The sequence below is a fragment of the Miniopterus natalensis genome, chromosome 10 (genome assembly GCF_054644295.1).
Source record: "Miniopterus natalensis isolate mMinNat1 chromosome 10, mMinNat1.hap1, whole genome shotgun sequence".
NCBI classification, from domain to species: domain Eukaryota; kingdom Metazoa; phylum Chordata; class Mammalia; order Chiroptera; family Miniopteridae; genus Miniopterus; species Miniopterus natalensis.
Window position 1 is genome coordinate 59,254,842 of NC_142090.1, and position 27,636 is coordinate 59,282,477.

The 27,636-nt window shown below is 38.8% G+C and overlaps 1 protein-coding gene across 1 annotated transcript in view; it reads right to left on the bottom strand.

The window, feature by feature from the left end:
• Positions 1-27,636, bottom strand: part of CDK6 (cyclin dependent kinase 6) — a 208,286-nt gene that overhangs the window by 91,326 nt on the left and 89,324 nt on the right. The window contains exon 3 of the mRNA XM_016218819.2: positions 14,339-14,506. Coding sequence (XP_016074305.1) covers positions 14,339-14,506 — 168 coding nt within the window. The remainder of the gene's footprint in view (positions 1-14,338; positions 14,507-27,636) is intronic.

The window sequence follows — 27,636 nt, forward strand, 5'->3', positions numbered from 1 at the left end:
CTCCTCCCTCCTTTTTAATTTCATTCCCTTGCTTCCTTACCTTTCTTTGCCCCTGCTATTCTAAGTCTCCTGTTTTCCATTTCCTTACTTTAAAAAATGTTAGTTTTAGCACATAAATATACCTAAATAATATAATCTTTAGTATTGTTTGATTCTGAAGTCTATAAATATTTCATATACTCGATAACTTTCTTCAATTTGTTTTTTTTTGCTCAATACTATTTCTAAGATTCATCCATGGTATTGCCTATAACTACAGTTCATTCATTTTCATTTTCACTGCTGTATAATTAATTCTATTGTATGAATATACCAGGGTTGATTTAATCATTCTTTTGTCTGTGAACATTTGAGTTGTTTCAGTTTTTTGCTATTACAAACAGTGTTGCTGTGAATAATCCTGAATATAACTCTTGGTGCACACGTGCAAGTTTCTGTAAGGTATGTAACTAGGCACAGAAGTGCAGGGTTTCCTGGTATGAGGATGGTAAACTATGTAGTTCATGTCAAGTTATTTTCTAAAGTAGTGCACCATTTTATGTTCCTACCAGCAGAGGATCAAAGTTTTATGTGATTCTTGGAAAAAAAGCACAGAGTTGGTGTTTGGTAAATATTTTAAAAATGCAACCTAACATTCTCTATCTTTTAACTGGTGAGTTTTGCACATTTATATTTACTGTGGTTAATGACTTATTTGGACATATTCACCAATTTATGTACTCTCCATTCTTTCTTGCATCACAGACATTCCTTTTAGGTTTATTTTCCTTCTCTTAGACGTATGCCCTTTAGAAGTTTCTTTAGTGAAAAGCTGGTGGGAGTTCACTGTCTCGGTTTTTGTTTATCTGAAAATGTCTTTGTCTCGTGAGTATGCTCTATACTAAGAATTCTACATGTACACATTGATAGTAATAACATATCTGTAATAGTAGTGGTATTTCTACTACAATGTCCTATAGGCACCAAGAGAAGAGCATAAGGACTAGTAATTCACCCGTCTCCGAGGCCTCTGGTCCACATTAAGGATGCTAGGTGTGCTTAACAAACACAAGTGATTGTCCCTAATATCAAGGAGCTATGAGCAGCATTAAAAAAAAAAAAAAAAAGTCACAATAAACTTTAGAGAATGAAAGTCTTCATGTAAGGGCAGAATTGGACGGCTTAAGGAGTACTGTGGGAGTTCAGAGCAGGAAGTGTCTAAAGAGAGCTGGATCCTAGTCAGGTCATGTTGCAGAAGCTCCCGACTTACATTTCCACACAGCACTGCTTATGTGGCCAAACCACACCTTTCCCTTGAATCTAACAGAAGCCAGAGTATGTTTTCTTCAGAGACAGCATCATGGTTTAATCTGAATCCTGAATCAGGCAGGAGGTAGATAAGAGCAATACTAAGGCAATTGTTCTTAAAAACTAAATGAGAGAGCAAGCAAGTGCATAAAATGCCACACACCAATTCCCTGAATGGCAGATTGAACATGCCATTGAGGTATTAGTTTAGGTACCGACTCCTTTTCTGAATGGGGGGCATTCCAGCATGGCTCTGTGAAACAAAACAAGACAGTGCAGGTTATACAAGGGCTGGGCTGAAAGCCTCAGGAATTTCTTTCAACTAATTTCTTTGAAAGGTTAATAGCTGGGAGGATTATGTGACACATCTTGAAGAGACTATGGGAAAGAAGTGTATGCTATTTGTGACATTAATTCCTAATCCATGGTACAATGAGTCACTTATTGACCAGGGAAGAATCTAACCTATTTGGGAAATGAAACTTTCTGAATATTAACTACTGAGCACCTACCCCAAGAGAAAGTGATAACTGTAATACAAAATGGTTTAGTCTAGAAATGAGATTAAAAGACCCATTTTGACTACAGTGAGGAAAGGAATTTACTCTCATAGTTTAGAAATTGTTATTCTTCAGTCATCTACCCTCCTCTCTGTAGAGATTAAATGGAGAACATACACATTATGAAAAAATGTTTTTTCTTTCTAGAGTTTGTCCTGTAGGTGGTAAAGACAAAAAGTACAATCATGAAGGTTTGTGTTGCGGGGCCAAAACTCAGTTTCTCTTTCCCACCCTTAACTACTTGCCTGGCAAGTGAAAGTAAGCAGGGAGCAAGGACTGACTAAAACAGCACTGGATTTCTTGGACTCTGAGACCTTACACTGAGAGATGGTGCCTGGAAACTAGACAGTTCGTATGGTCGGTCTATAGCTTCATTCACAGTAACATGCTCACCCATTCTCAGTTTCTTAGTGAAAATTCTGCAACTTTTTGGATTTGCATATTCAATTTCCTGAATTCAAAGATCAGGAACGTGTAGTCTTGGAAAGAATTTTCCAAACTTGGACACTTTAAAAAATAGTGACAGTGGAAAGAAGATTTCCTCAACATATTCATTTCAGGAATACTAGACAGTTCTCCCTTTTGAGAAACACTTAAATAATAATGAAAAAGGAGAGAATGGTCTCCCTGAGATATCAGTAACCTAAACTCTATTATGAGTGGTCTGGTAAGTGGTCAGTAGTAGGAAAATGGTTTAGCTGGTTATACTCATTTCTGTATCTGTCTTCATGTTCAGGTGCAAAGATGAATATTACTACTATGTAATCCAGTTATGAGAATTTATTGAGTACTTACTCTTTTTACTTATTAAGTTAATTCCCACAATAGTTCTATAATGGAGGTATGGTTATTTTCTCCACTTTAACAAGTAAGAAACCCACATTGTAGGCTAAAGAATTTATTTAAGTTCACACAGATAGCAAGACAAACTTCAAACAAAGGGTCTGGGTCCAACATATGTCCTTTTAACAAATGTGCTATGCTGTAGCGCCTCCTGAATGAAGATTATTGGGGAAAAAAGTCTCCTTGCCTTTAGTTGAAAATGATAGGAGAGAAAAAGAAATATTCCAGGAACACTTGAATCAATTTAAGACTTCAAAAACAATGTTGCCAAGAAGGAAGAGAGAACCAAGGGAAGAAATTTTAAAACAGAATCAATGGAGTCACTGTTTAAGGAAAATAAAGGACGTATTCTCTTGGGAGGGTGTGAACTATTTATTCACCTGATGAGATATAGAAAACACACACACACTCTCTCACACACACACGATAAACAAATACAATATCAGAAAGAGCACCGGCCATGTGCTGTTTAAAATTCTTATTATCTTCCCAAACGCTTCCAACTTAAGAACATCTGGCCTCAAGAAAGTGGCAGTGCTCTTTTAAGAGAAATGGCCATTATCTAGTGTATGATATTTGGGGCTGGGGGAGCACATGGTGGTGCTGGTGAATTTTTTATTTTGTTTTTTTTAAAAAAATTCTCCAACTCAAGAGACTTATTGCAATTACATCCAATACCTAATTTCTATATTCATTATTCCTAGGAGCAGTGAGGGAAGAAAGGTGAAGGTAAGCAGCCCCAGGAGAAGAACAATCCAATACAGGGTGGAAAAAATATTCCACACCTTTATTTATTTACACCTTCCTTTCAAATCCCACTTTGACTTTCTCACTTTGAAAATTGAAAAGCCAACCCATGATGCCATTTTAAAAAAATGAATGGAGCCCAGCTGGCGTAGCTCATTGGTTGGACATTGACCTAGGATCCAGGAAATGGAAGTTCGATTCCTGGTCAGGGCACATGCCAGGGTTTCGAGCTCGGTCCCCAGCAGGGGGCGTGCAGGAGGCAGCCGATCAATGACTCTCATCGTTGATGTTTCTATCTCCCTCTTCCTTCCTCTCTCTGAAATCAATAATAATATTGATAATAATATTCATTTTTAAAAAAATGAATGGACAAGCTGAAACAAGAGAATGGAGAAGGGAGATAAACTGAGACCACACAAATTTGCCTATAATGAGTATATATTACTTTTATAATGGACATAAACATCTTAAAAGTACAACATCATTACCAATTACTATTTTTAGTGAGCATAATATATGTGATGCCCAGTTTCTTTCCTGAAGGTGCTTGTTGTCTAATGAAGAGAGTAAATTATGGTATTTTGTGGCTGTTGACATTATATAACCCTCATTAGGGGTTAGTCATATAATGACCACATGTAAGGTATATAATTTGCCAACTTTAGCAAAAGCTGGATTATGGGGATGAAAAAGGAGAAAGAGAAAGGCAGGTGGCTAATTAGATAGAACACAGCCATGTTGCTGGGTTTTTAGGCCCAATAAGCTAAAGCATGTGTCATGTGAGTCCTGATGAAAAGATCTATTTATAGAAAAAGACTCTGTAAATGAAAAAAAGTCATTTTATGATAGGTGCATCTTAATTACAATCAGGTAAACATTAAGCCATTCGAAAATTTTTGATCCACACAATTACTAGTGAGATGTCTAATGCAGACTCTATATTATAGGACCTATTCCATTTTGAATGGAAATGTTCATCATATTAGAAGAAATTATTCTATATATTTATGCAACTGGCAATAGAAATAGCAATAATTACATCAATAGTGACTACTATGTCCTGAGCATGGATCTACATGAACAACAGCAGTGCTAAGATCACAGACACTTATTTGACTAAAGGAATATTATTTTTTGTTTTGCTTCTTTCATAAGGTAAATTGCATATCAGACTGTGGCATGGATATGTTTTCCCTACTTTTCTCTGGATCTACATTTAACTATCTCCAGTTTCTATCCCTTCTCTTTCCTGCCTTCATTCAGCCCTCCCTTGTGTATGATATGATAGCTACTATATTGGAGGCAAATCAAAAGTACACAGAAGAGAAAGTGCCAGAACTTTATCCTAGAACTTTATCCTAGAGTCAGGTGCACTTCAGGGAGGAGGTGGCATTTGCACTGAGTCTTGAAGAATGAACAGGAGTTTGTTAGGCTGACAAGGGGAAAGGTAATCTAAATGGAGAGAAGACAGTCTAATGGCATGCAGGCACAAAATCTAATGGTGTGTTGTTTCAAACAGGAGAAAACAGGTCTAGAGTGGCAAGATCACAGGAGTGTGTAGATGGATTTGGGGTGGGTGGGAAGGAAAAAGGGGAGAGAAAAGTTAAGAACAGACTGTTGCATTCCAGAGCTCAGAATATACCGACCTGTGGGCAATAGGCAATTTTTACTCCTACGTCTCCCAAAGCCTGCTGGTTTCCCACGGTTGGTCCACGCTAAGTAGCCCCTCCCATAGCTCCTTTCTATAAGCCAGTTTTGTCTTTCCAGGAAAAAGAAAATCTGCTTTTCTGACTAACTGTCCTCCTGATCTTTCATCCACTCTCGAAGAGGGGGATTTTATAGGTAAGCAAAGAAATGTTCATGAATATATGTGAAGACCATCATTTTCGGAATTCATTTCATATTCTTAAGAGCAACTTTCCCCATTCTTTAGAAAGCTTTAGTTGTAATTTTTCGAATCTGCTTTTTTTAAACTAGTAAAAGCTAGTTTTCTGGAACTAGGTTACAGACAGACTTTGGCCCATTTAACAAGGTCAGACTGTTTATTCTTGACAGAATTCTTTCCCACTGTAAAAAGGTACTTTTAAATGCCACATTCCAAGAGCAGTGCCAGTAAAGCCACTGAAGCATATTTTCCCACAAGACCTGATACCATGTGCAGTCCCCACCTCACTGAAATCAGCCAGAGTTACATAAGGTGCAGATAGCATTCAACGTCACTGTGAAATCTATTAACTGAAGTATGCCAGCCAGTATTCAGAAACCTTCTATACCCTTCAAGACATCATAAACTTTAAAATCTAATCTAAAGTAGGAAAAAAGAAAGGCAAGGATGGCTTCAGAAAAATAAAAAAGAATTTAAGACAGTAGAATAGAAATCTTGTAAACTTTATATTAGTACCCAAACCTAGAAGTAGTAGAGATTTCTCTCTCTTATTTTGGGGTTTTTATGGTTGACTTGTTAAATTTACAGCCCCACTTTTAGATTCTGCCAGCCTTCAAAATAAATATATGAGCAGTGCTAAAGTAAATTCTCCTACGCTTTCCCCTTCTTTCTTTTGGATGTTTCCCTGAGCCTTGAAGGTAGATTATTCCTCCACAGCCAACTGTAAAGTTTAACATTCAAATTTATGAGGATTTAAAAAATCATCAGTATCCTTACAGATGCTGGGTGCACCGGTGTCACTCACTCTGTGTTTCGATCCCTAGAGTAAAGGAAAGCAGAACACAGGAGCAACAAGAGGGAAAGCTCAGCAGCCCAAAGAGTATTATTTAGAAACAAACTTGGAATATTAGCAATAACACAGAAAGAAAATCCAGTCTTACAAAGCAATCAAAAAGTCTGAGCTTAGATGAACAAAGACATGTACCTAATCTTCTCAAGGATCCAAATGGAGTAAATAAAATGACTAAAAGAAATTACAATGCAGACATTTTCAATCTTTTCCTGTGACAGCCTCCAAAGATCTTAATTTTTTTTTTTTAAAAACACACCATCCAGAAAATGTTAAGTGCACAATTCGGGGAGGTGTAGGAAGGTTTGTGACCTTGGATAAGGAGGGATGAAGCACAGTAACTATCTGAAGGTTAGGAATGGCTGTCCAGGCAGATATTCGAAGTGTAAATGTTACTCCCTCAAAGCTCAAGTTACTATCAGGGAGTGACGCAGGTAATTCAGAAGATTAGCTAAAAGTTGCGTCTAAAACAAATAAAAAAAAAAACTTTAGATGCTTATAATTGATGATGCAATGGCCCCAGCAGCAACATGGAAAATGCAGAGTTGAAAATTCATTCATTGATTCATTTATGAAAGCAGGGAGTTGGGAAAGCACTTAAATAAGTTCAAAGAGTAGTGAGAAATTTGATGGGTGTTAGATGATAAGGAATATGCATTTTTGTGTATGGCGAGTGGTCTCTGGGTAGGAGTGGGAATGGGAGCACAGAGGGGTAGGTTGGGGCTACACTGCAAAAAAATTCTGCATGCCTAGCTAAAGGGTTTGGAACTCATTCTTTAGGCACCGGAGAATCATGAGGATTCATTTGATTCATTCAACCATGTATTTATCCAGTGCCTTACCATGTGTCAGGAAGGCACCATGGGAACCAGTAAAATAGTATAAGATTTGGATTGAGTGATTAAAAATGGATATGTCCGGTGTAACATGTCTAACGTAGCAGAATTTCAATAACATACCTTGGCGTAAGACCTTACACTAAGAGACTATCAAAGCCCGAGCAAAATGAAGATACTGCCACCTTTTCCTTCCTTACAAGGAAGTAAGGAATGATATCTGCAAAACCGAGAAGCTCACATATCCAAAGAATTTAAAAGAGGACATCAAAATCCAAGTTATAGAAACATTGTTTTATATTCAATTCCAAGGACCTCCTACTCCTTTGAACGAACGTAACACTTGAGTTAAACAAACTGAGAGGCTATGGAATTATCTCATTAAATACAGTTTGTGAGACTAGCTCCTGACCAAGCATAGAAGACATATTACCATAAGAATGTTAAATGTAAGTGGAAACAATTTTTTCCCCCATCTTCTGAATCCCCGAGAAACCCTCTGCTTGCAAATCTTCTCTAAAGCATTTGGCGTTGTCAACCTCAGGACAAGACTTGGTCTTTACACTCAAACTTGGCCTCAAGCTTCTGAGATCTGAATGGCATCATCCAAGGTGTGTCTATAATGGGATATGAAAAACAGGCTACCACCAGACCCTGTCTATATCACACCCTGATGGGACAGGCTGGCCAAACAGACACATGGTTAGCAAAGAACATGCTGTCCTTTCTCTGGATAGAATATCCTCCAGGCGGTAGCATTACAGTGACACTCTTTTCGTCCAGAACTAATTCGCAACACTGACCACTTATGAAGAAGCTAGAATTAGGCGGGTCAAACGAATAACTATCTTTTATAAACAAGGAAAGCAGTCATTTGGTTAACTTCACAAGTATACTTGGTGCAATTAAATACCCACATGCATGCCCCCTCCACCCAAGCAGCTTTCTGTACAGTATCTTCCCACACGGGACACATTCATTCTCGCAGTGGTCATCAATGTTTGCTTTCACTGCGGAGGCAGAGCTAACCTATCAGATGGTAACTGAAAATGTGTTTTATTACCACTGAGAATGCGTAACGGAGGATCTGGATGGGTTTCCATGTTTGTTTTGGCCCTGGCATTTTCCACGTACCCAGCCTTGGGAATCCTGAAGAAAACGTGTCCTGTTCCCAGCTCTGTGCACTGCCCCATTGTGTTCCACTTCCCTCACTGGCGAAAGTGAAAACGAAACCGGCACAAACACCCCATTGTTAACTCTGAAATATGTACTGGCAACTGGAAGTTTTCACAAAACAGCCCTGGTTGTGTCATGGCAAGGAGATGGTGAGCAGGGAGGGAGTTACAGGAGCCTTTCCGGCTTCGGAGGTGTGTCCTGCCCTTCCCCTGAGGTGCTGGGGCGACGGGGCTTTGGGGTTTTTCCATTATATTCATGTAACGCGCTTGGTTTGATTTACTCAGTGTGCGCTGGCAGCGTCTGCGGGCTTCTGTGGGAGCAGCTCGGCTGCCCGAGCCGGGGCGCAAACCCTGCCAGGTCTCCATAGTAAATACAACACGCACGGAGAGGAAACAAGCATAAACAATTTATTTTCTCATGTAAAAGATGACATTGTTCCCCGGTCTCTGGTCCTGTTTCACTTTGTCAACTTGGTGGTGCCAACTGGGTGCTGTACAATTGAGTGATTCCAAACACAGACACAGAAGAGAAGCGGGGATTGTATGGGGCGCACATCCGTGGGGCCTGTGTCCAGGTGGGTTGCGAGGGGAGCACGCTGGAGACCTCTTGGAGCATCCGCGCCCTGGCATGGGTCACATGGCCCCACGGAACTGTGTCCCTTTTGAGTTATCTCTGTTTCTAACCATCAGTTTCTTTGTGTGACTATCTGATTAAGATCTGTCTCCCCATTTTGATTATAAGTTCTGTGAGAGCAGAGACCTTATCCATTTCTGTTCACCATCGCCTCTCAGGTTCCCTGACACATGGAAAGTGATCAATCATGGTTTGTTGACTGAATGCCACAGCTCCATTTCATTAATTCTCTCCCCTAGGCTTATCAAAAAGGGTCTGAATCCTAAAGGTTCCTTTAGTATTTACTAAATACTATCCACCCTGGGGTTAGATTAGGGTAAGGAAACCATCTATTGCTACAGGCATATAAAAGGGAATGTAAGCAATTCAATTTTTGTAATACTGGTGGCATTAAATAAAAGAATGATCTTAAATAAGGCAAATTTGGGAATTTTCAGTTCCATACAAGAAAAATGTCCCAGTGAATGTTTGTATTTTGTAGAGCTAATAAAAGTCTCCCTATGTTTACTATTTATTTATTGTCTTTTGATGATTTCTAGAGTTGAAGACATTTTTGGAACATACATGTCTTTTAATAGGGAAGATAATATGCAGAAGAAGGCCTTTGGAGAAGGGGCATGTAATTCACTGAGAATTTTAATAAGTCATTAAGAAGACAGAAGGACATTCTCACTCTTCTGTTATTGAATAAAGTGGATTTTTTCTCCAAACTATGTGTGTTAGGCACAGGCATCTGGAGGAAAAATGCTAATTCCACACCTTTTGTCTAATGATTATATAAAAGCCCTCCAAATATACTGGAAAGTCGCTGTAATACTGTTTACTGGAGAGCAGAAATTAGTAATTAGTTTAAGGCAGGCCAATCCTGGGCTCCACCCCAGGATGTTAAGTTACCAAGTCACCTCATTTTCAGGTGTAGACTGAATCCACAGGCAGCTTTATGGTGACTGTCCTGGAGAGGAGTGGCTCTAAATGCCTGGGTATCAGCAATCACATACTCATATAGAAATGTCCACACTGGTCTCATGTACAGTGACTGCAGCATCGTGAGTGTGCTGTTGCAATTAGGCCCTTAGGGGATTTTAAGGGGGCCCACAGAGGAATGAAGAGAATGCTTCATTTTTCCTAAGCAATGATACATTTATAGGACATTCTGCTGTGCACAAGGATGGCAGAAGAAGTTTCCTTCTGATGTCTACAGTTAGTTCAACCAGGAGGCACAAATTCATGCCTTGGTGTTCACCACTGTGTCAAAATGTGGCATGAGCTAGTTGTTTTTTTCACATTATAATTTCAGCAAGACTTACAATATATTTTTAAAAATGGACTGTTGAATATTTGTGGAACCTCTGGACACCCTCTGTAGAACCAGAGAGTTCCAAGGAACATAGTTTGATGTGCTGTGAAGTACTGGAACCTATGGTGGGGAGAAGGGCAAAGGAGTGGGGCTGGGGGATTTACAATCTGTCTGGTGAATTCAGACTTAACCTGGTCACAAACTGCCTGTTGGAGTGTCACTTTCCTCACCTGCACAATGAGGCAGTTCATAAGGAGTTCCTAAAACACCAATTCCAATGGCAATAGTATTGCCCTGCATGCTATGATTCAGTGCAGAAAAAAAGTAATAAAGATCTTGCATCATTATTAGAGTTATCACGGGGTGGCTAGTGATACCCCAGGCTCTGCTTGAGGCTCTCTCAGTCAGGTATGACTAAGACTTCTGGCTGAGTAGTTGGTCTCTATTTCCCTTTTGTCTTGACAGACAAAAGGAAGTTGCCCCCTACAGAGCATTTGACATGGGAAGTACTTAGAAATGTTGACATTAGAATGACTCTAAATAGAATTTTAGCTAGTTGTATAGTCATTCTATTGAATAAGCATATATTCTTGAAACATTTCTGCTACCAGGATTATATAATTGCGCCAGTCATGATTTTTATGTATCACTTATGTGCAATGGAAAGGACCTTTCTGTAACCTGTTCTCCTTGGTTTTCCACAAAGGTAATATTTCAATGCAGATCACAAAGGTTGATTTTCATGGTTTCAGACAAACTTTTCTGATAAAAATAACTCATGCGAAGTGTAACAGTCCCCATTTCTCTTCACATTCTCAGCTCCTTGTATCCTAAAGGTCCTTCGAATCTTATAGACACTCCAGTCCACAGGTCCACTCTGCCCCTATGCCTGCAAACTGCTGGGGTGGGCACACAGGGGGCACAATCTGCTGTCAGGAGGAAGAACCCAAGAACTGCTCATGCAGTTCCCATTTAGTCAGGGAATTCCAATGTCCTGAGTGTGGTGGGGGGGGTGGGGGTGTCTCAGGCTCTAGGTGGCACATCTTCTTTGCATGCTGCGTTTCATGCCCCATGAAGGGAGGCATGGCTGAAGCAGGGCCAGCGTAGTCTCCTCTAAAACACAAGACCCAGGCCGGGGGCCCTCTTGTCAGGTCTAAGGTACACATTGTAGTCATCCATATCTTAATTCTACAACCTTTAAAGAAACAGGTATAAACACCAGTCTGTCCGGGTACATGTGCATGCCTGACTCCTAATGACACCCGAGTGTCAGTCAAGTTAGGCATCTAAAGGGTACTTAACCTCCCTTACCAGATGGAGGCAAGTTACTTCACGTGGACGTATGTTACTACATACCTACAGAGAAAACTGCAGTCCAGACTTAGTGATTGTCCTCAATTAATATCTACCCAAAAGGCCAACTCCTTCAAGGAGCTTACAGCCTAATAAATAAAACCCCCCAAATAATTACCCACAAGACAGAAAGCAGTTTATGAAATCAGTGAGGGAGAAAGGAGGGATTAAGTTCTGAAGGAGGTACCAGAAGGGAACATCTGAATCAGGCTTTGGAAGATCATTAATACATGGCATTCCTCATGCTGTAAGATGTCAGTTTTGAATCACTTAACTTGCAATTCCTTTAACATTCCACAGATTAAGTCGATTCCCAGTTCCTGTATGACATAACCCACGAAAAATGTGTATTTTCAGGAAGTGGAAAAATAAATACCAGTTTGGCCTGGAAAATTGCAATTCCAAGTCTTTATATGTCACCATGTGTATGTGAACCAATGTATCACTATACTAAATGGACTTTTTTCTTTACATAACAAAATATAAAACAAAGGAAAAAATTTAAAAGCAGTACTGTATAGGAATCATACCCTTTATTAGTACCATTAAATTCCAACCATCAGTTTCAAGTAAAGTCTGCATTTGTTCCAGTGTCTTTTCCAGTTGCTTTTTTTTACTTTATGTCTTAATACAGAGTAAGCAGTACAAACTAGATACTGAAAAATCAGGTATTTATGACTGCCTTTCCCCTTTTCTCTATGAAGTAATTTGCCTGCATTTTCCTGTCTGAACCTACCAACTTTCAGCAAGAATGGAATGTTAATTGATGTTACGCACAAGCTGGGCTATCATTCTTCAAATTTAATAAGCAAAAAAAAAAAAAAAAAATCAAAACCAACTGGGTTTCCTGTTTTTATTTATGGCTTTTAGTGCCCATTTGGGGGGAATCAAAAAAAGTGTCTGTGCCAGTGATGGCTCATTCTTCCCTCAATTAATGTACCCAAGGAGACCAGTTCCTTCCATCTGCTCCTCTGATGACTGTCCGGGTCATAAAGCCCATTCAAACCTCTCCCCAGGGCCCTGAAACAACATGCGCAACTACTTCCTAGGGAAGCCTGCAGCCTACCTCACCCTTCCCACTAGGGAAACACACAGACGCAGCCCTTTCTGGTGTGATTATATAAGAATACAAGGGCTTGCCTGGCCCAGCCCAAAGCTGAGGCGTATTCTTTAAACACCATCCTGTCCCTTGTCTTCTCAAAAACGATGGTGCATGCTGGACAAACAGGAAACAAGTACAATGTATCTTTCAACAATGGAGACACCCAAGGAATCCCCTGTAAAAATTCTGATGCCCTAGGTAAAGTATATAATGTTGGGAAAGTATGTAATCTCATATGCCCAGGTTGTAGTATTTTAGGGGTGGGGAAGCAGAACTCTTTTGGAAATTGAATGTTTTTCTATAGCAAGTTGTCTCAGAGAATTTCCAACTCCCCTCCCAATAGAAATTTTCTACGTCTCAGCTGAGGCATTACCAGAATGTGGGGAAACAATTTTTGTTGTGCAGAATATTAGCCTCCTTGTAGCCGCTTCCACCCCCCAAGTCACTGCGATCACCAGACATGGTCATAGGTCATAAATTTCTCAACAACGCTTCACACCCAGGGTGGTGCTGCCCCTGACTGAGAACCACTTCAAGGCTAAAGATGCACTGTATATGCCCTATGCTGTACTTTACATCTTCGTGACTGTTTTTATAACTAGCAACTTTTACTTATTAATACTTTCCCCTTTTTTGCCCATCTCCCCAATCTCCCTCCCATATGTATGGTGTCAGGTGGGTACTAGACTTCTTGGGGTGATCACTCTGTAAATTACATAAATGTTTAATCACTATGTTGTACACCTGAAACTAATAAAAGACTGTTAACTGTAACTGCATAATTTCAAGGCAGAAATTAATGAAAAGAAAGAAAACATAAAAAAGATGGATTATATGCAAAAAATGACTGATTTTCCCAAGAAGATTCTTTTACATAAGCCTTAATCTAATGCTTTGAGGGCTATTTCTATAGTCAACATAGAATCAAAGGGATTCTCCACATCAACCTTATGTCCCTGATCAGTAGCACAGCAAAGGGACATTCCTTGGCTATTTTTTTTAATCTATACATGAATTCACTGTATATAAAACAGGTTTTTCAAAGAGAAGGGTTATCAGTACCTACTTCTAGGCTCCTCTTCTTATCTTTTGGGTGCAGAATTTCATAAAAATTCATTTCAGAAACAATGAACGAGAAGAAGAAATAGAAGCTAACCAAAGTCAACAGCTATTATGTTTTTTGGGGTCGGAATGAGACACAGAATAGGATATCGTAACTGTCATTCTTTGCCGAAACAGAAACCTTTCTCTTTTGGCCTGGATGAGCCTTTGCCCAGAAGGGTGGTGCTACTTGTTTATGGGTCATCCAAGCTCACTGTACATTTAATTTTTTTCTGCACAGTTGGCACCAGAGCTTCAGAAGAGTGCTTCCACACACCTGTGCAGACACCCTGGCTGCTCCTCCAACCAGGATGCTGCAGACAGGTCACGGTTCCTGGTGCTCCGCTTTCCCAGATGTTATATATGCAGCTCTGAAAATAGTGTTATGGCAAAAAAATTTTGGAAATTTGTAACTGATTCCCTTCTAGTGGCTAAGATGCAACAGGCTATTTCTGCAATGGGTGCTCTCCACGACAAGCCCAGCCCGGATGTGTCTGCAGTGTAAGCAGAATGCTTTCCTCTTACCCACTGTTATATAAAAAAGTACAGACGTTTTGCCCACCAGCTAACCATAGGCAGTAATAACATTAGGGGCATGGAATGGGGGCAGTTTGTCATTCAAAAGAGGAAAAATGAGTTTAATGAAAGAACAGCACTTTCTCACTCACCACTGAGGTAAGAGCCATCTGAAAACTGTAGATGCGGGCAAGGCCGAAGTCAGCCAGTTTTATTTGTCCACTGCTGGTCACCAGAATATTCTGTGGTTTTAGATCACGATGCACCACTCGGTGAGAATGAAGAAAGTCCAGACCTCGGAGAAGCTGAAACATCATGTCCTAAATAAGGCCAAAAAAGAAAATCAATAAACAGTCAAAACAGAAACTCAAATGCCAAACCCTCAGCGCTTAGGAGAGTGCTTGGCACAAAGAAAGCATTTGGTAAATATTTGCTGAATGAATGAATTTGTCTCCCTTCCTACCTCTCCATGCTCCCATTCTCAAATCACTACAAAAAATTTTACTCTAGACCTGTATTTTATTAATGAAAGGACAATTTAAAAATAGTTTTAGATGGTATAGGAAATGTTCTGGAAGAATATAAACCAAACTGGTGTCAGCGGTTAATGCTGGGGAGAGGAAGTGGGAGGTAGTGAGGGGGGGATATTTTTTACTTCATATATTTCTATATGGTTTAATATTTGATCTCAATAATTAAAATCCAATGAATCATAACAATATTAATGGTAATTACTAATTTCATAGCACCAAATAGTAAGCAGACACTGTATCAAGCACTGTTCTAAGTATCTTCTGTTTAGTAACTCACTTAATCCACACCACAACATTAAGGTAAATAATATCATCACACCATTTTACAGGTCAAAAAAGTGATATACAGTAGGTATATGTAATTAGTCCAAAGTAACACCACTAGCAAGACAGTGGTGTTAAACTTATCTTTTATTGTTGAAAGTATTACAGATGCTCCCCTTTTTCCCCCATTGACCCCCTCTCCGCCCTGCTCCCGCCCCTGCCCCAGGCCTTCACTGCACTACGGTCTATGTCCATGGGTTATGCATACATGCATATAAGTTTTTTGGTTAATCAGCAAGAGATAATCTTGATTCAAATAGAGTCCAGAAAAACTGAATTCAAATCCCCAATGCACTCCTTTATTAGATCAATGATCAAATGAATATGTAAACCCAGGTAAGCCATCTAACCTTGCTGAGCCCCAGTTTTCCCATCTGTAAAATGGTAAAGTACCAAAACCTATTTTGTAGGATCATTGTTTGTAAAGCACTAAGCACAGTAGCAAGCATTCAATAAATGGTAGCTGTAACTGCCATACTTATTAACCAGCATAAAGCAGGGCACATTCAGAAAATAAACCAGTATCATCACTTCTCTTTCTAATTTTAGAACTGATAAAATTAGATACAAGACTTAAAACTCAGAAACAGTGTATGAAAGTAGGAATTTAAAATTTGACCATGATATGATCCTCTGAAATCTGGGGTTAATAAGATTGATTGACCTCTCAAAATACTGTGAGAATGGTGCGTACAAGAGAAGAGAGAATTATGTTGTTCATATAAAGGTTAGAAAAATGATTAGTCAGCATCATGGGCTTTACAGCTGGGGGAGGGGGTCGTGAAGACACACTAGTTCAGCTGCTGGACCACTAACCCTCTCACGGAGAATAGCATGTTCGGTTATTGGTTTAAGGTACTAGTTCTTCCTTCAGTGATGGGGGTTCTGTCTTCACATCCCACCTCTTTAAAACCAAAGTCTTAGCTTTTTTCCATTTATACAATCGAGAAAATAGCGCTTCCTTTTCATAATGAGATTTATTTATTTTTGTTAATTCTCACTGGAGGATATTTTTTCCATTGATTTTTAGAGAGGGAGGGAGGGAGGGAGGGAGGGAGGGAGAAATATTGATGTGAGAGAGACACAATTGGGAGCCTCCTGAACATGCCCCGACTGGGGATGGGAATCAAACCCACAACCCAGGTAGGTGCCCTTGACCGACACTCTAACCACTGACCCACACCAGGGCTATATTATGAGATTTAAATGAAGTAATGTACGCAAAGGGGTTGTGCAGTTCTGGCATATGGTATCATTAAACACATGACAGTTATTAAAGTGTCTTGTTTCCTAGGGGAGGCAGAGTCTCAAACAACTACAGGAAAATGTGGCCAGTCCCACAAGGTAGGAAAAAGGGCGAAGGGTGGGGGGGTATGCAATGCAGAGGTGAACTGGAATCCTTCCTGAGAGCCACCTAAATGGGTGCAATAGTCCCCCCTTATCCGCAGTTTCATTCTCCATGGTTTCAGCCACCCACATCAACTACAGTCCAAAAATATTAAACGGAAAATTCCAGAAATAATTCATAAGTTTTAACTGCTGTTCCACTCTGTCCCACCTGGAACTCGGATCATCTCTTTGTCCAGCTTACCCACATTGTATACGCTACCCGGTTGTCAGTCACTTAGTAGCCCTCTCAGTCATTAGACGGGTTATCAGATGTTTTGAGACAGAGAGAGAGAGAGAGAGAGAGAGAGACATGGGGGTGGGGTGGGGGAGCAATTGAGGACATTCACATAACTTTTTTTTAAAATTGGGTTTATTATTGCTATCAGGGAGCTTTAATGGGGATGCTAAAACCTAAAATATTTGACATACATGTAAAATGACTGAAATTTAGTAAGCATTTGTTTACTGCTAAGCCAAGCCATCTCAGATGTGCCTTCTCTTTTCCTGAGAGCTTCACATGGCCCAGGAAGGGAAACCAGCTTATTTCTCAGCATAATTCAGAAACTGTCTCAAGGCTTTATTGAGTGTGGGTGTTTAGATTTCTTTTTAGTTATTTGTTTAAATTATGAAACATCATAGACCTATATAATATGCAGATGACAATATAATGAATCCTCAATATACAGGTTACCTGGTGTAATAAGATTACTAACACAACTGAAGTCCTCATGAAACCCTGTCATGATCCTCTCTCCCCCATCCTTCCGTTTTTATACTCTTACTATATACATATGTAGCCTTTAAAATTATGGTATATTTGGCATATCTTTAATTTGTATAAAGATTGTATCATAATGCATGAATCTTTCTTCAATAACTTTTTTGTTTGTTTAACAATATATTTTTGACATTTAATCATGGTGACAGAAGTAGTTCTACTTTGTTCACTTTCACCGATGTTTGGTATTTTACTAGGTGAATAGACCAAAAAGTTTTTCAGCTGTTCTATTGATTGATTGTTTCCAATTTTTTCAGTTTCAAAAAAATATTCTTTAATGTTCTTTAAATATTCTTTAACATTTAAACATTCTTTAACATTTCTCCATATCTCTTATGCAAGAATCTCTTTAGGGATATATATGTAGGCATGAAATTGCTGGGTCAAAGGTATGTACAACTTTACCAAGACTAGTTATGGCTAAATTGTCCACTAAAATGGTTGTTCCAGAAGGTGCCTTTTACAGCCTTCCCTAAGAGAGAGAGACGGGAGTGGGGTGGGGGAGCAATCGAGCACATTCACATAACTTTTATTACAGTATACTGTTAAAACTTGTTCTACTTTATTATTAGTTATTGTTGTTAATCTCTTACAGTGCCTAATTTGTAGATTAAACTTTATCATAGGTATGTAAGAATAGGAAAAAACAGAGTATATATAGGGTTTGGTACTATCATGGTTTCAGGCTCCACTGGGGCTCCTGGAACATATGCCCTTCCTTCCCTGTGGAACTGGAAGAGGTAACCTTCTAAATTTCCAAAGGTAAAAACTCTAGAGAAGACTGTACTGTCAGTACTTCAAGTCTTAAACCACTACAGGCCAAACAACAATGAATAAACATGAGTGTGAAAATGAAGCACAAAATATTAAAGAAAGTCCTCTTCTGCTGTGGCAAATAAGTCTTTATTGGAAACATATGCACACACTTGTAAGCACTAAATTTTAAATAGCATGACTAACCTAAAGTAATGTCATGCTGGCTCATCATTTTTAGCTTCTTGTACACTAAGTACCAACCAATTAAAACGGCACAAAGAATAAGTCTGCTTGGTTCATATTTCAGTGTACAAACGATAAGCAGCAAATTAGCAGAATAAAAATTTGAACTAATTAATCATAAGGCTCATCTAATGTTATAAAAAGCCTGAACTACAGAGTAAAAAAAATGTGCATCATTTTTATTTGTGCATTTATTTATACAGAACATACTATATATTTTTTTAAATTATAAAACTGGTGCATGCTTTAGGAAATTATAAAATTTTAAAAATTCCTACTCCTCAGAGAACAGAGAAATCTTCACTGTAATTTTTGTGTCTTTGTCTGTGTTTCAAATATTACATGTACTGCTATATTTGTAGGTATAAATATAATGTATATTATTATAAGTTACATAAGTACTACAGTCATAAAATAATTTATATAAATATTATATATTTGTGTCATAGTATATTAAATATATTTATAAATAAAAATGATTATTCTGTAGATATTATTTTACAGTTCTTTTAAAAACATTTAATAATTCATTGTAAATATTTTGCCACTACAACAAAACTACAAAAACGTTTTTTATATGATTTTTAAGGGCTGCATGGTTTTCCTCCCTGTGATATGCCATAATCACATTTGGTTTTAGTTGTGTTATTTTGGAACTTATACTAAGAGTCTAGTTATCCTTTATTTAAAGGCGAGAGTAGATGAAAATGACTTAGCATCATATCTAAGCACAGGCTATGTGAATCCACATAACTGCACTAACACTGCTTCATGTAAGTGAATGTAGGAAAAGTTAGTTCTAAATAAGAATTACCATTCTTCAGATTTTGTTAGGCTACTTAAAATTTTTTTTTCATTAGCAAACTGGGTTTTCTTTAAAAATTACAATGTGTACCCACAAGTAGAGTTTTGAACCACTGAGCCCTGAATTAATGATTTAAAAAAAAATCTTGCCAAAAATCTCATTACTTTCAGTAAAATTCAATTATAAGGTAGGCTAATGAACACAATAGACCTGTAATAAGTATGATTTGGGGACCCCCTCAATTTTTTAAAAATTTATCTTTATTGTTGGAAGTATTACAGATGTCCCCTTCTCCCCCAGTGAACTCCTTCACTCCACATCCACCCTACACCCTACCCCAGGCCTTCCCCATACCAATGTCTGTGTCCATAGATCATGGATATAAGCATATAAGTTCTTTGATTAATCTCTCCCCACCCATTCCCTTACTCCCACCTTCCCTCTGAGATCCCTCAGTCTGTTCCATGCTTCTATGTCTCTGTATCTATTTTGTTCATCAGTTTATTTTGTTTATTATATTCCACATATGAGTGAGACCATGTGGTACTTGTCTTTCTCTGACTGGCTTATTTCACTTAGCATAATACACTCCAGTTCCCTCCATGCTTTCCCAAAAGGTAAGAGATCCTTCTTTTTTACAGTGCATAGTATTCCACGGTGTAAATACCACAGCTTTTTTATTTACTCACCTACTGATGGGCACTTGGGCCGTTTCCAGATCTTAGCTATTGCAAATTGCACTGCTATGAACATAGGGGTGTGTAAGTTCTTTCTGATTGGTGTTTCAGGATTCTTAGGATATATTCCTAGAAGTGGGATCACTGGATCGAATGGCAGTTCCATTTTTAATTTTTTGAGGAAACCTCCAGACTGTTTTCCATAGTGGCTGCACCAGTCTGCATTCCCAGCAGCTGGGTACCAGGGTTCCCCTTTCTCCACATCTTTGCCAGCACCTGTCATTTGATTTGTTGATGGCAGCCATTCTGGCAGGTGTGAAGTGACACCTCATTGTGGTTTTAAGTTCCATCTCTCTGATGATTAGTGACTTTGGGCATTTTTTATATGCATCTTGGCCATCTGTATGTCCTCTTTGGAGAAGTGTCTATTTAAGTCCTTTGCCCATTTTTAAATTGGATTGTTTGTCTGCCTTTTGTTAAGTTGTATAAATTCCTTATATATTTTGGATATTAACCCTTTATCAGATGTGTCATTGACAAATATGTTCTCCTATACAGTGGGCTCTCTTTTTGTTTTGTTGATGGTTTCTTTTGCTGTGCAGAAGCTTTTAAAAAATATATATCTTATTGACTGGCTGCCTCCTGCATGCCCCTGACTGGGGATCGAGCCTGCAACCCAGGCTTGTGCCCTGATTAGGAATCAAACCATGATCTCCTAGATCCTAGGTCGATGCTCAACCACTGAGCCATGCCTGGCCAGGCCAGAAGCTTTTTATTTTGATGTAGTTCCATTTATTTATTTTCTCGTTTGTTTCTCTTGCTCTAGGAGATGTATTGGCAAACATATTGCTACGAGAGATGTCTGAGATTTGCTGCCTACGTTTTCTTCTAGGATTTTTATGGTTTCATGTCTTACATTTAAGTCTTTTCCCCCCCAAAGAACCAGCAGCTCTTGGTTTCATTGATCTTTTGTAGTGTTTTTTAGTCTCTCTGTCATTTATTTCTGCTCTGATCTTTATTATTTCCTTCCTTCTGCTTACTCTGGGCTTTTCCTGTTCTCTTTCTAAGTCTTTAAGTTGTAGGGTTAGAGAGTCTATTAGAAGTTTTTCTTGTTTTTTGAAGTAGGCCTGTAGTGCTATGAACTTCCCTCTCAGGACTGCTTTCATTGTGTCCCATAGATTTGGGGTTGTTGTAAGTTCATTTTCATTTATTTACAGGAAGCTTTTGATTTCTTTCTTGATCTCTTTGGTAACCCATTCATTGTTTAATAACATGCTATTTAGCCTCCATGTGTTTGAATGTTTTTTAGTGTTTTTATTGTAGCTGATTTCTAATTTTATGTCATTGTGGGGGGAATCCCCTCAAGTTTAACCATTGTTCATCAGAACACCTAATCGTAAAGGAAAAACACACTCAACTATCTCAGGAACTCTGGTCACAATTAACACATGGTCCCAATTTTTGAGAAAGATATGAGAAGTCTTAACACTAAACAAGGTGTGTATGAAAAAATACCCTTTCCTTCAGAATCACAAGAAGTCCTCTGATCAAAGATATTTCAAAGGATCCTCTACTTACATTTATTATCTGTTCTATCTTAGTTTATAGTATCATGAGACAGACTTTTAAATGAGCTCCTCAAGATTTTAATCTAAATGAATCTGTCTTATACAAGACTCAAATATTTCACAGTAGTCTTAGTGACACAATGCAATGAAACTCCAGATACTGCCAATTAAGGCTCTTTAAGTTAAACACAGGTTAAACCTTTTTATGTTACAGTGCACAGTCCTGAAGAAAAGGTTTGAACGCCTCGCCATAAACTGTTTACAGTTTATAAACACTGTATCTTTCTGAAACACATGAGGTAAAGCATGTTTCAACAGGACACCACCATGGAATGAAGTCTGACTTCCAGTGACGTTAGGTGGGGTTTTTGTCCTTGGCAACTCCCCTAAAAAGTCTATGGACTTCAGTCTGAAAACCAGAATTCTTTAAAGCCTTGTAATTGTTTCTTTTAGGTGTTCTATTAACTCTAATCCTCTTCTTTAAAAACAAGCAAACTGAAAACTTTTTCTAATGGGAAAAAGTTTTATCACTGGGTCTTTTTCCAACTACAAAATAGTATAAATAGGTCCAAAAGACACTAACAACACCCAATTTATTCCACAGAGCAAATCACAGAAATGACAGCTTTCAATAGAGAATTCTGGATTTTTGGATACCTCTACCTAATCCAAGTGATATATTCACATCCTTAAAGGTTTAGCAACAAAAATGTATACATCAATAGTTTATCTATTGAAAAATTTAAAATAAGACATACAATTTTTAGACAAAGATAGACATTTTCCTCCCTCCTTATAATGTGTAAACCAGTCTTCTCAAATTTGTCTCCAAGTTTCAATAGAATTATTTTCAAAATGATTTGTTTCCTATGAAGGTTTCCAATCTAGTTTGTTTCCTATGAAGGGTATCAGAGGAGTCTATAGTTTAAAATAGGTCACGGATAACAAAAGTTTTTTACACTGAACTAATAACATGTTGAATTCTAATTGGGGTTATGATTATAGGAATAGAAGTAAAAAATCACATGAGCCTTTACATAAACGGTGATAATAAAGTCATGTAGAAAGTAGAGGATTATTGACAATAACAAGGGCTAGTTCCAGGGCCTTTTAAGATTTCCGTATTTTTGCTGATAACTAATATATATTTTTAGTTGCAATCAAATACACATAATCAAATTTACCATCTTAACCACTTTAAGTGCATAGTTTAGTCTTAAGTATATTCACGCTGCTGTACAACCAATCTCTAGAACTTTTCCTTCTCGTGGAACTGAAATTCTATACCAATTAAACATCTATCTCCCCATTTCTCCCTCCCTGCCCAGATCCTGACAACCACCTTCTGCTTTCAGTCGTTATGAATTTGAATACTCTAGATACCTCATATAAGTGCAATCATACTGTATTTGTGTTTTTGTGACTGGCTTATTACACTTAACATGATGTCCTCGAGGTTCATCCATGTGGTAGCATATGTCAGAACTTCCTTCCTTTTTAAGGCTGAATAATATTCAACTGTATGTATAGACCACATTGTGCTTATCCACTCATCTGTTGATGGACACCTGGGTTGCTCCCACTTTTTGGCTATTATAAATAATGCTGCTATGAACATGGGCGTACGAGTATGTCTTTGTGATCCTTTTGGATATTTATACCCACAGGTGGAACTGCTGGATCTAGTCCCAGGATCTTTGAAAATCACAGGTCCCCAGTAAAATGTGGTGCAGTATTACTACATAAGCAGTGAAGTAGTGCATAGCAAAGTCATGACTAGGTCCAGAACAGTCAGTGAGGTGGGTTCTTCCGCTCGCTCCTTCCACTCGTGGGCTCAGGGAGAATCTGCCATAAAAGTCACAGGAGCAAGCTGACCGTACGATGCACACCTTTTACTCTTGGTCAAAACTCGACAGGGACTCCTTATGCTTTCACTGAGCCATTGACCAAAGACAGTTAACAGGATGCAAAAACTGCTATGTAAGCAGATGTCCCCCCTTCCCTCCCACCTTGGTCCTCAGGAGTACCCAAATGCTTCACCAAAATCCCAAAGGGCAAAACACACCCTGACAAAGCAAAAGGAAGGTTAAAGCAGGTTCTTTAAAACTTCAAGTCACTTGGAAAGCTGCAACTTTTGGTGAATTCAAAGCAAGCAATAAACGAAAGGACCTGGAGACAAGCTACAAGAGACACTTGTGAGTGCTGTTCCAAAGAAGAGCTGTCAAGCTGCGCCATGCAACCAGTTACTTCAGCACACTGCATGGTGGGGATGTGCTAGGAGGAGGGGAGGAGGCTGGGGAAGGAAATAACATCGCCTTGGGGCTCTTCAGCAGAAACAAATGCAAGGCCTCTAATCGCAAGTGCTGGATTTCTATTTTTACTGCTCCTAGGCGACTAGATAAAAGCATAATAAAAGTGGCTTTGTATATAGATTTTATTAATAAAATATATAGTCTGAAGAGAGAATGAAAATAATTCATTCCTGGAAGCAAAGATAATGCTGAGTAAGTGAAGAATCTGTCTCAACTAACTAGAAATAAGAATAATTGATTTTCACCAGTCCTGGAAGTGTTGCTGGTGTTTGAGGAACAATGCAATGACTAAATGGACAATCTGAAAGAAGAAATCATTACTTCATCATGATGGCTATTACTAACCCACAGTGGAAAGTCATCAGGAACTGAAACTACAAATATGCAATGTTAATTATAACTTCAGAGCAGGATATAACAATCAGCATTACATAAATAAGAAAACACAAAGTATAAGTTGCCTAGGTTGTTGGCTTATGACCCAAATAGTTTCTGTTCTATGAACATTGTTTTATAATCCTTTAAAAAGCGTTTAATAATATGCTGTGGGTATTTCCCCATTTCAACACATATTCTTTTTTTTTTTTAAAATATATTTTTTAATATCTCTCTTTATTGATTTCGGAGAGAAGAAAGGAGAGGGAGAGAGAGAAACATCAAAGATGAGAGAGTCACTGATCGAGCCCACAACCCGGGCATGTGCCCTTACCAGGAATCGAACCCCAATCGCCTGGATCCTAGGTCGAAGCTCAACCGCTGAGCCACACCTGGCAGGGCTCAACACATATTCTTTATAAATTTTTGAAAATATTACGCTTTATAATGGTTGCATTTGCACAAAATATCTTCTTTCCCCATTCTCCCTCTCAATTCCCTCTTTTGAGAATGTTCCCCTATGCACTTCCCTCCTCTCCAAATGAGGTAATGTATTAGAGAAGCTGGTTTTCCATAGAGTGGAACACACTATCATTTTCCTTCTACAGTAGACATTGTTGGTGTCAGCCAGGAAGGATCAGTCCCAGGCAATCACATTCCCACTTGCTAGGAATTGATGTAGGGATGGCCATGAGACCCAGGCCTGGCCAATGAGGTGTATGGGCAAGTCTCCTATAGAGTTCTGGTAAGAAATTGTTGCTTTCACAAGACGAGCGCGGTACAAAACTCTCTGGTGTACTTCCTCCCCATGTCCAAGAATCTTAGACTAAACGCTACTGCTTGAGGGCATGAACTTGCAGCTGTAGCAACCATCTTGAAACAGAAAGAGAGACAGCTCTGCGCACAGAAAACGCCAGAGTGTAATTAGAAAAAGAGTCTGGATCTTTGATGACACTGAACAACTAATCAACTTTGGGGCTGCCCACCTCTGGCCTTGTAGTCATATCAACAACAACACCCTTATTTAAAGCCTTGTTGTTGACTGTTCTGTAACTTGGTGAAACTTATTCTAACAAACCTAACTTAACTAAAATTATATTAAGTAAAATCTTTTTGGGCCCCTACCTTTCATTTACAGCCCTCATACCCCTCCCCACACAGGGCACGTACCAACATCCTTTCTTATTTCCAATTATCCCTTCCACGTGGTTATGCTTTTCTCTTGGGGACTTATACCTCCTTCCATTAATGTTTACAATATCCCCTTCCTCATCGCTATCATTTGCCGTCAGTCCTCCAAATCCCTCAGGGACTATGGCTCATCCTCTCTAGCCCACCCTCACCATCTTCCCGCACAACTTCAACATCCCTAGGATGCCCCGGCGATACCTTAGCTTCAGAGAACTCTTACTTCTTTAACCCCATTCCATTTTTTTCCCAACTATTCCCATGGCTAAAACCTGGAATGTATTATTACTCACCTCTGATCTATTTTTTAATTAAAAAATTTAAAGTTACTTTAATTACATTTGTTTGAATATCAAAATACCACTTAAATTTACATAAGCTTATTAGATAGCATAATTAATTAAATTTGGACAGCAACTTAACTCATGCATCACTTGCTAGCTCTTCCAATTCCCTCCCCTCTTTTGTCCCACGGTCATTCTACCTTATCCTTTATGCAAAGCTTCATCCTTAGTTAGCCCCACTGTTTTTCTCAACTGTTAAACTTGTGTTGCGGAGAGCTGTTATGGGGAAAAAACAATCACATACTTGTTAATTATCAATATGAAGTGAGTCTCCAACCCTGACTACCTTAGTGACACCAGGTAATCCTGCAGGTCCCCAGTCAACTCTCTTGTTGTCCTTGTAGGGCAGTCTAAATTTTTACTGCTGTTCCCTACCTTGTCATCTCCCTTCCTCCTCTCAGCTCACTAGTGTCCACTCCACTTGAGAGAAACACAGACCCCAAGGGAAAGCTATCAACTCCCTGCTCTCCACCTACATGTTTAGGAGCACTGGCACTGACCCCCTCCCTCATCTCCCGGTGGGAAAGGGCCGGCAGTATTCTCCCTCCTGCGCTCCCGGTCGCACGCACTCCACTTTCTCAACCAGGCTGGCTCTCCTAACTAGTCCCCTTCTCTACTGCTCCTTGGCCAATAAGCAACCCGAGCAGCCCCCTTCCTTTCTCAGCCAACAGTCTTCACACAGCGGTGCCCATGTTCTCATTCCTCTCACATCGCTGCGGTGGAAGGAGGTGCAGCAGCTCTTGCAAGGTGACCACTAAGCACTTGCTTGACTCAATCAATGGGACACTGCACTTCTAACTTAACCTTGCCATGGCCTTTCACACTGGATCCCTTCCTCCTCTCCGCTGTTCTCCAATGAAAAGGTCTACAGTTCTGATTAGAAGTGTAACGCATATATACTGTTAAATTAAAATCAAGATACAGGAAAAGGAAGGAAACAAATACCACCCACAATCCTTCCATTCAGAGGTAACCACAATTAACATACTGGTGTATCCTTCCATAATTTTTCTATACATATACACTTATATGGATATTCTGTTTCACAAATGAAATGCCAGTGTATATGATTTTATAACTGCCCTTTTCACATCATAATGTATACTGAATCATTTGCATGTCAATACAGATCTATTGCTCAGTTTTCAGTGGATGTGTGCTATTACTACTATATACTATTTTTAGCCAAAGGTTTTACAGTTATAAAATTTTCCACTTTTTTAAAGAGGACATTTTTATCACATAAACAATGATAATTATCTAACGCTTCATGTGAGAATTCAAGTATAAATAAGGCATAGAAATTAATACATGCAATTTAGATACTTTTGTTAGTCTTAAATAATCCTAATACTCTGAGACTCTAGGCTGAGAATAGAATACTAAGTGTGACAACAGAGAAAACACAATTCAATGTATGTTTAAGCAAGACATTTTCAAAAGAAATGTTAGTAAGTCACCTACTTTTTATTTATTTATTTTTTATTTTTTTTAAAAAAATATCTTAATTGATTCCAGAGAGAGGAAGGGAGAGGGAGAGACAGAGGTAGAAACATCAATGATGAGAGAGTCATTGATCGAGCCCCCAACCCGGGCATGTGCCCTGACTAGGAATCGAACCCCGATCGCCTGGATCCTAGGTCGATGCTCAATCGCTGAGCCACGACTGGCCGGGCTCACCCACTTTTTAAATGCCACTTTTATCACATTCTAAATTACTTGAATTTGCTTCTGGATTTTGACTCGTTTGGTTCTGTTTAGAGTGCCTTTCTCTTTTAATAATCAAATATTTAGAATATGCTTTAATATATGACAGGGCAAGTTTCCTCTTTCCATTCTTTAGAAAACAGTCCTGGATATTCTTACATGTTGTTATTCTAGACTGATTTTAAGTTCATTCTATTGAGTTCCCATATCCTCCCTGAATCCCTTTAGTATTTTCACCGATTTTTAAGAAATTAAAGATTAACTTGGGGAGAACTGGTACTTTCACAATACCAACTCTTTCCTTTCCTCAACATGCTGTGGTTCTTTACTTATTCAAGTCTTCTTCTGGGTCCCTCAGTGAAACTGTGTCATTTTCTTCATAAATCTGAAGCCCCCACTATAGTGGATCTGATCCTAAACTTTCCTTACATGTGTTCCTTACCCTTTCCCA